General features: G+C 36.8%; 1 protein-coding gene across 1 annotated transcript; it reads right to left on the minus strand.

Annotated features, from left to right (window-relative positions):
- Positions 1-1,901: 1,901 nt before the first annotated feature.
- LOC133564655 (gastrula zinc finger protein xLCGF3.1-like) lies at positions 1,902-7,234 on the minus strand. Its single transcript, XM_061919116.1, has 2 exons — positions 6,752-7,234; positions 1,902-3,856 (listed from the first exon to the last, which is right to left on the minus strand). The coding sequence occupies exon 2, from the start codon at positions 3,807-3,809 to the stop codon at positions 2,721-2,723; it is 1,089 nt and encodes a 362-aa protein (XP_061775100.1). The 5' UTR covers positions 3,810-3,856; positions 6,752-7,234; the 3' UTR covers positions 1,902-2,720.
- Positions 7,235-11,918: the final 4,684 nt, after the last annotated feature.

The raw sequence follows: 11,918 nt of genomic DNA on the forward strand, positions 1-11,918 counted from the left end.
GGTGATAAAATCAGTTTTTGGTGAGTTGACGACAGCGACCCTCCAAAGTCATTGACTGATGGAACCACAATACAGCATTTTTCTCGACAACACCCTGGTTATACTGTAACTGAGGAGGACATTATGCTGCCAATAATAGTGGTGGAGGAAGAGTATACCCCATCACATGTTAGATTTAAGATTACTGAAAACTTCCAACATTTCAGATGGCGTGCCATAAAAGAATGCCAGACAAGTGCTTTTCGTGTCGTCCTCGCCAGTTCCAGGTCCAAAACGGCTGTCAAAGTATTGTAAATTGTCGGATTATATTCCCAGCCATGTACTTCTCAGGTGAGATGCATGATCGATGATCTAAAACAGGGGTCGGGAACCTTTTTGGCTGAGAGAGCCAAAAAGCCAAATATTTCAAAATGTATTTCCGTAAGAGCCATATAATATTTTTTTTAACACTGACCACAACTAAACAGGTGCATTTTTAAGTAAGGCCAACATTTCTAGAGTATAATAGGTCTCTTATTCTTTGTAATAACATTGTTATTCTGAAGCTAACTATGGAGGGGGTGTGGCCCGCCGGCCTGCAGCGAACTGGTGTGTGCCAGGACCGGCCTCAAAATCAGCGAGAGCTGCGTAGATGGCCCACCTGAGCCTGGTTATCTAATCACCTGTCGCTCTGTTATAAGCAGCAGCCAGGAGGAGAGACGGGGTTGGGCTGGAGCCAGAGCGCGAGCGAGAACGAAAGAGAAAAATACAATTGCTGGAAAGCAACTGAGAGACTTATTGAAAAATAAAACAATAGTATAACCCTGAAACGGGCTCTCATGTCGGTGCTTGGTGGTCTGAAGAACCACCAAGCCCCACAGTAACCAATAATAAATAAATAACTTCTTAACGCAACTTCTTGAACAGGTGCGGTAGTAAACAGATGGATGGACTAAAAATGCATGAGAATGTTTTCTATTTCGAACATTATTTTTAACACTTCTTACAAGTGGAATTATTCATTACTTATCAAGTTAAGCAATGTCAGCTCAGATTTATCCGAGAGCCAGATGCAGTCATCAAAAGAGCCACAGCTGGCTCGCGAGCCATAGGTTCCCTACCTCTGATCTAGAATAAACTTGCAGGGAGCAGGGAAGCGAGGAAACAGCAGACCACTCGATGATATAAACATAGGGACACAAAGTAATGATCACGGCGCCACTCCAAATAGTTTGTCTGGGTTAGCGCTTATAATAACAATATCACTAATATATGGTTAGTATTCAAGTCAAAAAATGAAGTATTGTTGCCGCTTATTGAATAGTTATTTATGGGCGGAATAGATGACCTCTCGCAGTTAGCAGACTTTTATTCAATTTGTTTAATATTTAGAGTGCATTAAAAAAAAATCAATCCGTCGTCATGTCTTTCATAATGATTGTGAACCATAGGCAAAAAAAAAAAAAAAAAAAAGTGCAATTCCCCTTTAAGCATTTTTTTCAATTGAATAATTCTAACAGGTGGGGCTTCTATGTCTTGTATTTTTGCACTTCTACAACAACCTGGAAACTTTGAACCTTGTTTTTAAAACTTCTTGAGTTCCAAAAAGCCCAACATAGCCAAGATAAGTTAAAAGGGCGTGCCATTTAGGAGTTCAGCTCTTACAGTAGGACGCTATACTATACTGCTGGTGTCGGAGGAGGTGACACGGTGGAGTTAAATACACTAACCTAACCCAATTATCATGTAAGCATGAGCAATTATTTAAATTAAATTCCAATAGGTCTGGCTTCTCTGTATTGTATCTTAGCACTTCTTTAGCTTGTTTTTGGACTGCATATCCCTTTAATCTTTTTAAGCTTTAACCATTCCTCCATCACAGCTTCACATTGTATGAATATGAACTAAAACAAAGTACGTACTCAACCCGTATTCCCATTTATTGTACACAACTTTAGTTGAAGCATACATTTCTTATTGCATATGGAGACATAGATATCAATTACAAAACCAATATCCATATTACAAAAGAGAGCTATAAGGATAATTAAAATAATGGATTATCCAGACTCAACAAATGATGTCAAATGTAAATTATCTTGTAGAATACACAACTGCACAAAACATGTATAAAGTACATAACATGCTTTCAGAACCGGTCCAGAAGATGTTTCAGATGTGAACCAATATATATGAACTAGGAGGGATTTATGTGTAGCCAGAAGCAAAGGCATTAAAAAAAACACACATAAAATATGTATATCATATAAGGGAGTTAATCTGTGGATTGTTTTAGTATTTGAAATTAAAATATCCAACACACTTCATACATTTGAAACTATTGTGAATAAGATCAAAACATAATTTTTATTATATCCTCTGTATTTGCATACAATGTTTATTTTATATAACACATGTAATGTTATGTTTATATTTTTAAAACAAATACAAAAATAATATATAGGTAGTCAGAATAAGCTGATGTTACAGTCAATGTAAACCTTTTCAAAGTAATTGTGTTATGAAAATAAATGAATACATTGTTGTATACTTCTGTAGATATTAAAACATACATAAATCCCCTAATCTAAAGTATTTAATGTATACATTATATTTACAAGATTGTGATACACACAGAATGATGTCAAATATGTTATGTGGTGATGTTAATTTGCCGCTGATGTTCTTGTGTTCCTGACACTGTCACTTTTAAGAGGACCTTTCATCACACACACTGCAACTCACACATCCTCACCAGTGTGTTTTCTCATGTGTCTTTTCAACAGATCTTTACGTACAAAACCTTTAGCACAGATTGAACAGGAAAACAGTTTTTTACCAGTGTGTGTTGTCATGTGTGCTTTCAAATCACCATTTTGTGTAAAACCTTTACCGCAGATTGAACAGATATATGTTTTTTCTCCAGTGTGTATTGCCATGTGTGTTTTTAAATTAATATTTCGTGTAAAACCTTTACTACAGATTAAACAGGTAAAAGGTTTTTCATCAGTGTGCGTTGCCATGTGTGTTTTCAAATTACTATTTTGTGTAAAAGCTTTGGCACAAATTGAACAGATAAAGGGTTTTTCACCAGTGTGTGTTGTCATGTGTGCTTTCAAGTGAATATTTTGGGTAAAACCTTTAGTACAGATTGAACAGGTGAAATTTTTTTCACCAGTGTGTGTTGTCATGTGTGCTTTCAAATTATTATTTTGTGTAAAACCTTTAGCACAGATTGAACACATAAACGGTTTTTCACCAGTGTGTGTTCTCATGTGTATTTTCAAATTATGACTTTGTGTAAAGCCTTTACCACAGATTTTACAGGAAAAAAGTTTTTTACCTGTGTGTATCCTCATGTGTATTTTCATTTTATGGTGGTGATAAAAATTTTTGCTGCAGTGAGAACATTTAAAGTGTGTGTTGTCAGTGTGACATGTTGTATCAGCTTCAGAGTCTTCATCATCAGTGTCAGGAGAGTGTGACGTTGTGTCACCACTATCTGATAGTGGAGCTAAAAGTTTGTCTGCTTGTGATCCTCCACAGTGGTCTCCATTAGCTTCTGTTGTCATGTGTTGAGTTGAGCTGCTGCTTGGAGGCTCCACCTCTCTCTTCTCCTCACTTTCACTTTTGACCTCATCATCTTCACTCTTCACAATGACAACAGTCAATGACATCTTGGGGACATCAACCTCCTCTTGTCCTTTAGGATGATCTACATTCTGACTGATGCTGTGTTCCTCCTCTTCCTCTTTAATGTGTGGGGGCTGTCGCTCATCATCTTCCTCTTTAATGTTGGTGAGATGTTGCTGTGGTATCTCCTGCTCCATCCTGGAGGTCCACTCCTACTCCTCAGGAAGATGTTCTTCACAGATTTCTGCAGCACACAAGGATATAAACATATGATTCAGAAAAGTCCAGCTTTGCTCAGCGTGTATATTAATGCACTTCCTTTTGTGTTCTTAGTTTTACAGTAACTTGGTTGTAATATCAAAAATCAACCTCAAGTTGGACGTTTGTTAATCTCTAATTTAACTGACATTTTACAAACCTCGTTTCCATATGAGTTGGGAAATTGTGTTAGATGTAAATATAAACGGAATACAATGATTTGCAAATCCTTTTCAACCCATATTCACTTGAATGCACTACAAAGACAAGATATTTGATGTTCAAACTCATAATTTTTTATTTTTTTTTGCAAATAAAAATTAACTTAGAATTTCATTGCTGCAACACGTGCCAAAGTAATTGGGAAAGGACATGTTCACCACTGTGTTACATCACCTTTTCTTTTAACGACACTCAATAAATGTTTGGGAACTGAGGAAACTAATTGTTGAAGCTTTGAAAGTGGAATTCTTTCCCATTCTTGTTTTATGTAGAGTTTCAGTCGTTCAACAGTCAGGGGTCTCTGCTGTTGTATTTTACACTTCATAATGCGCCACAGATTTTCGATGGGAGAAAGGTCTGGACTGCAGGCGGGCCAAGAAAGTACCCGCACTCTTTTTTTACGAAGCCACGCTGTTGTAACACTTGTCTTGCTGAAATAAGCAGAGGCGTCCATGATAACGTTGCTTGGATGACAACATATGTTGTTCCAAAACCTGTATGGACCTTTCAGCATTAATGGTGCCTTCACAGATGTGTAAGTTACCCATTTCCTGGGCACTAATACACCCCTATGCCATCACAGATGCTGGCTTTTGAACTTTGCGCCTATAACAATCCGAATGGTTATTTTCCTCTTAGTTTTGGAGAACACCACGTCCTCTGTTTCCAAATATAATTTGAACTGTGGACTCGTCAGACCACAGAACACCTTTCCACTTTGCATCAGTCCATCTTAGATGAGTTCGAACCCAGCCAAATCGGCGGCATTTCAGGATATTGTTGATAAATGGGTTTGGCTTTGCATAGTAGAGTTTTAACTTGCACTTACAGATGTAGCGACCAACTGTAGTTACTGACAGTGGTTTTCTGAAGTGTTCTTGAGCCCATGTGGTGATATCCTTTACACACTGATGTCGGTTTTTGATGCAGACGATCAAAAGTCCGTAATATCATCGCTTACGTTCAGTGATTTCTGCTGGTGGCCATGATTGTAAACAATGTGAGGATGTGAGGAGCTCCACAACCTGTGACGTCACGTGCACATCGTCTGCTACTTTCGGTAAAGGCAAGGCTTTTTTATTTGCGACCAAACAGTTGCAAACCTTATCGTCGATGTTCTCTACTAAATCCTTTCAGCAAAAATATGGCAATATGGCGAAATGATTTAGTATGACACATAGAATGGACCTGCTATCCCCGTTTAAATAAGAAAATCTCATTTCAGTAGGCCTTTAAATGTCTGTATCATATTGTTATCAAAATAAAGTTTTGAAAAAATAAGAACGTTCACCCTTCAATATGGATACTGGCATTGCATTTTGGGAAATGTAAAAAAATCCGATTCCCTTTGTACTGTTGCTATGAATAGACCACAGTTATGTGGAAAACAATGCAGTTGCTTTGATTATAGCTTATTATTTTATATTTTGTGTGCAAATAAAAATGCGTTTCCATTTCCATAACCGTCATAATATGATCGTACCTCCCAGTAAAGTTATTTCAATCTTTTTTTTTCCATGACAATGATGATTGATTGATTGAAACTTGTATTAGTCGATTGCACAGTTCAATACATATTCCGTACAATTGACCACTAAATCGTAACACCCGAATAAGTTTTTCAACTTGTTAAAGTCGGGGTCCACGTTAATCAATTCATGGTACAAATATATACTATCAGCATAATACAGTTATCACACAAGTTAATCATCATAGTATATACATTAAATTATTTGCATTATTTACAATCCGGGGGGTGGGATGAGGAGCTTTGGTTGATATCAGTACTTCAGTCATCAACAATTGCATCAACAGAGAATTGGACAGTGAAACAGTGTAGGTCTGACTTAGTAGGATAAGTACAGCCAGCAGAGAACATAGTGAGTTCAGATAGCATAACAGGTATATACATTAGAAATACATTTGATTATTTACAATCCGGGGAGATGGGATGTAAATGGAGGAGGGTATTAGCAAAGGGTTGAAGTTGCCAGGACGCGTCGTTTTAGAGCGGTTTTGAAGGAGGATAGAGATGCACTTACTTTTACACCTGTTGGGAGTGCATTCCACATTGATGTGGCATAGAAAGAGAATGAGTTAAGACCTTTGTTAGATCGGAATATGGGTGTAACGCGGTTTGTGGAGCTCCACCTGGTGTTGTGGTTATGGCGGTCATTTACATTAAGGAAGTAGTTTGACATGTACTTCGGTATCAGGGAGGTGTAGCGGATTTTATAGACTAGGCTCAGTGCAAGTTGTTTGACTCTGTCCTCCACCCTGAGCCAGCCCACTTTGGAGAAGTGGGTAGGAGTGAGGTGTGATCTGGGGTGGAGGTCTAAAAGTAACCGGACTGGCTTGTTCTGGGATGTTTGGTGTCTAGATTTGAGGGTTTTAGAGGTGCTGTGGTTCCAGGAGGTGCAAGCGTAATCGAAAAAGGGTTGAACGAGTTGAGTTCCCGCTAGAATATTCAAGGTGCTTTTGTTGACCAGAGAGGAGATTCTGTAGAGGAATCTCGTTCTTTGGTTGACCTTTTTGATTACCTTGGTTGCCATTTTATCACAGGAAAGACTGGCCTCTAGAATGGAACCTAGGTAGGTAATCTCATCTTTCCTGGTGATAACAATGTTAGCAAAGATGTGAGAGTAAGAAGTAAACAAACCTGTTCTGTGTAACACAACTTGATGCTTCTTGAAAACAGCGTCCAGTAGTTGACGTTATCGCTCGTTCTCCTCTTTTTTTTTGTTCGAGAAAGTTCTTCGTCGTGTTATCTTTCTAACACTAGAAATATTTCCTCCACTTTCATAGTTAGTCGCTGATTCACCAACACTCTCAGCATTTGTATTGGACACATTTTCGCATCATCACAACACTTTACACTCACACTTGTGTCTATTAAGCGATGTTTCGATCACGTAAGTCTCTCGGTTAGCAGCTAGCAAGCTAAGATAACTAGCAGGCTAAATTAGCCTCAGAAGCTACCAAGTTCACTAAATCGAGTTCGTCTTGACACGAACAATAAATACAACTTCATTTGTCACACCGCAGACGAATAGATACCGACTTAAAGACCACACTGCTCTGCTGATTTTTACTAAACCAGAATGCAAGAGCAGTTCGCGCATGCGTACCGGATAGCTGACTTCTTCTTCTTCTTTTGTTTTTATGGCGGTTGGCAAGCAACCTTCTGGTGCGCATTACCGCCACCTACTGTAATGGAGTGTGCACCGAGGTGGATCCCTACTCTATATTCTTTTATTTAACCCAGTGTTTTTTAAATATGTGTATATTGCTTTGTATCCTATGTTTTCTGAATGCAATCCTAATATACCTCCCACTTCTAACCTAATATTTTCTTTTGCTAACTTATCATCCAGTATTTTTCTTTCTCTATTGTATTTCCTACATTGTATTAAGACTTGGTCAACATTTTCTATCTGATGGCAAAAATCACACAGCCCTTTAGTATGTTTTCCTATCAATTTTAGTGAACTATTTTGATATGTATGTCCTAATCTCATTCTAGTAATAATGTCTTCTTCTTTCCTATTTCTACCCCCTCCTCTCATTACACCTACTCTCCTCTGGACTTTGTAAAACTCTCCACCTTTTGTTTCCTTATTCCAATTATCCTGCCACTTTTTATTGTGTTCTATCTTAATTATGCGCTTCACTTCTTCTTTACTGTGCTTAATCTCCATGTTTACTTCTGTTTTAGTGGTTGCTTGTTTTGCGTATCTATCAGCTAACTCATTTCCCTCAACTCCTACATGAGCAGGAACCCAGAGAAATGTTACCACACCTCCCGCTTTATTTATCCTGTAGATTGCCTGAACTATTTCATAAACTATATCTTGTCTTGTTTCTGATGCTATGTTTTTTATGCTCGTCAATGCACTGCTGGAGTCCGAGCACACGACTACTTTCCTTGCTTTGTTTTCCTCTATCCAGTTAACTGCCATATAAATTGCTACCAATTCCCCCGTAAAAACAGATAGTTTATCACTAATTCTTTTATTTAACACTATATTTCTCTGTGGGATAACTGCAGCAGCTCCTACTTTACTATTTATAGTTTTTGATGCATCTGTGTATATCATAATATTGTCAAAAAACATTTCCTCAATCCATTGTTCTATTTGGTAACTATTTAAATGTCTATTCTTCAGTAATTGCATGTTTACCTTTGGGTTGTCATGCATCCTCGGTGGTATTGCAGGAATTGGTACTGTAGGGCTAACTTTAATATTGTCTATTTGTGTTTTGTTACATATATCTCCTATTATCCACCCAAACTATTCATTTTTTCTTCCCTTTTTCTTGGGAGTTTAGTAGCACTTGACAGGTTGGATGTCCTTGCTTGGATCCTTTTAAGTTTGCCCAATAAACTGCTGAGAGTTGATCCCTCCTCATGTCCATAGGTTTTTCGTTCATTTCTACTTGTAATGCTGCCACTGGAGTAGTTTTAGTAGCTCCACAACATAATCTTAAAGCCTGCGACTGGATCCGGTCTATTTTCCCAAGTAGAGTTTTGGAAGCAGATTGTTAAATAATGCATCCGTAGTCGATAACAGATCGAATTAAAGTGATATATATTGTTTTCAATGTCAACCTATCAGCCCCCCAATCTTTACCCCTCAAAGCCCTCATTATATTTAACACCTTTTTACTTTTCTCCACTATCTTGCTGACGTGTGTTGACCAGTTAATATTTTTATCAAACCATATTCCTAAATATTTAAATACTTGTACCTCTTCTATGTTTTCTTCATAGAGTTTTATTTGGAGCTTGTTTTGTACTTTCCTCTTCGTAAAATTGATGACTTTTGTCTTTCCAACAGAGAATCTTAAACCCCAAGCCGTCCCCCAGTCTTGAACATTATTTACCGCTTTTTGAATCTTCTTTTCTATATGATTTGTATTTCTACCTCTCTTCCACATAACTCCATCATCAGCAAACAATGCCACCTCCACTAACCCTTCCACTTCACTAAAATGTTCATTTATCATGATGGAAAATAGTACTGGACTTATTATACTCCCTTGTGGGGTCCCATTTTCCACTTCGTATTCTCTGCTATATTCATTCTCTATTTTTACCAATAATGTTCTACTTGTTAAAAAGTCTTTTATCTATCTGTACATTCTTCCTCTAATCCCAATCTTACTTAGTTTCATCAGCAACCCCTGTTTCCACAACATATCATACGCTTTCTCTATGTCAAAAAATACCGCAATTATACTTTCTTTATTTATTTGTCCCTTTCTAATTTCCTCTTCCAGCTGCACTGCTGGGTCATTTGTGCTTCTTGCTTTGCGAAAACCATTTTGGTAGTTTTTTTAATAATTTCTTTTGACTCTAAATAATATATTAATCTTTCATTAATCATTTTTTCCTGTCGAACAGACAACCGTAATTTGTCAAGTTTAAGGCAAAAGCGTTGCTATCAAAAAGTAGCTTTACTGCTAATACGTAGCATCATTTGAAAAGTCACTCGCTAGAGAATGAAGAGAATTTAACAACGTCCGTAGTAACCTACCACATAGTGAAGGACAAATACTATTTGATTTCCTATTATGCAGCTCATTTTTATTCGACACTTAAAATGTCTCCGACAATCTTGCACTTTATGTTTTGGAAATTACTTGAATGTCTGTGCCATTACTTAATAACTTTAATAAATTAGTAGTGATTTCCCTCTCTGAATGAAAGTTTAAAAGTAGCATATATGTATGCAGTATGAACAAGAATGTTTTAATGTAGACACATAGAATCATCATAATGCTGTGATTATATGCATCAAGTATTCATTCAAGGCCAAGGCAAAATATCGTAATATATATCGTATATCGCGATATGGCCTAAAAATATTGCGATATTTAAAAAAGGCCATATCGCCCAGCCCTACATCCAACACAATTTTCCAACTCATACGGAAACAAGGTTTGTATATACATAACTTACTTCAGTAATTATTATTTATTTATTGTTATTTTTATTACTTATATAGCATATTGTGAATAAATTGAGAACAGGAAGTGAACAAAGGTTTTAGCAACTGCTATGTAAAGCAAAAGGGGTAGGATTAAATAAGCTCTGCTTTTACCTACTCCTTTTCGAACATGTTGAATAGAGAAACTGGAAATTGTGATGTATCATGTTGTATGCATGCATGTTCAAAATAAATACAAACTCAACTAAATTCAACTCAACAGTAGAATGCAATATATATATATATATATATATATATATATATATATATATATATATATATATATATATATATTAGGGCTGGGCAACGATTAAAAATGTTAATCGAAGTTAATCGCACTATTTGTCCGATTAATCGCGATTAACTGCATTGTATATGCAAAGCCCAATAATGAATTCAAAAGTAGTGTGTAGTGCACCTTAATTGGAATATTCTCCCACATGAACAAAAGCGCCAAAACATTTGTTGTGCAAACACAATTTAAGTCAGTCCTTGTTAAACAGTAGCAGTTAAATAGCATTTTTTATGAAAATCAACTCAAAAAATGTAAATACAAACATTTGAGCTTATTACTACCACTGCCAGGGTATTTAAGTTATCCTGTTTGTTATGGAAAATAAATATAATCTACATACAAATCTCTGAGCCACAATCATAACATCTGAACAGGCAATTTCTGAGGTAACAGCAGAAACATTTTTTTTTATCAGGGATCTTATGTTTAAAAAACCTATATCATAGGTAGTGGGCTGTTTTAGGGAATTTTTGATCAAATTATCCGTAGTAGCAATATTAATAATGTTGTGTTTATTCTGCGTAGTGCACTTAAAATAATTATGACCATATCTAGGAATTGATATGATGGGAATTTTCCGATTGTTTGCTTGGTGCTTTGATAAACTGAACACATCATATACATGGTACTATATTGTGATGTTATGAGCTAGGGAGATATAGAACTACCCTACCGGGCATGCAACAGGAGTGACGAGCATGCGCGGTAGCCCGGTAAAGGTTGTGTGTCGCCATGACGGCATCTTGTATGTTGTGATATGCACGCTCTGAAAGCAAACGTTAAGAACTCAGCCAACACTCCTCGTCTACATTATTCATAAATAGACAGACAACACAAATACTCCGCTGCTTCACAGGCCGCTGGATGTAGCCGGCAAAGTATTCCCATGCTAGCTAGCCGGTCTAGCAAGCACGCGTCATTCAGTCCAAAACGGCCCGATCTATCCACATCCAGAATTGTCTGGCGGTCGTAAGTGATCCCGGAGTGACCACGCTGTAAGCCAGCCATGAAATTTGTAGAATTGTCCGGTATTTTTGCCAAATGTTCCATCTTTACCAAGAGCTCCTCGACGCCATCTTGTTAAGAAAAGGCGTTAACAAAATAAAAGCATGTAAACAACATACGCAAATGTGCGATAAAATAATTGTCGGCGTTAATAGATTGATGAATTAACTCATAATTAATGCATTAATTTGCCCACCCCTAATATATATATATATATATATATATATATATATATATATATATATATATATATATATATATGTATATATACATTACATATATATATAATGTCTTGTATTTTTGCACTTCTACAACAACCTGGAAAATTTTAACCTTGTTTTTAATACTTCTTGAGTTCAAAAAAACCCAACATAGCCAAGATAAGTTAAAAGGGCGTGCCATTTAGGAGTTCGGCTCTTACAGTAGGAGGCTATACTGTATTGCTGGTGTCAGAGGAGGTGACACGGTGGAGTTAAATACACTAACCTAACCCAATTATCATGTAAGCACGAGCAATTATTTAAATTAAATTCCAA

This window comes from Nerophis ophidion, linkage group LG13 (assembly GCF_033978795.1).
Source record: "Nerophis ophidion isolate RoL-2023_Sa linkage group LG13, RoL_Noph_v1.0, whole genome shotgun sequence".
In the NCBI taxonomy this organism is placed as follows: domain Eukaryota; kingdom Metazoa; phylum Chordata; class Actinopteri; order Syngnathiformes; family Syngnathidae; genus Nerophis; species Nerophis ophidion.

Excerpts from the sequence above, each read along its gene's own strand:
- LOC133564655 (XM_061919116.1), bottom strand. The coding sequence starts at position 3,809 with ATGGAGCAGGAGATACCACAGCAACATCTCACCAACATTAAAGAGGAA.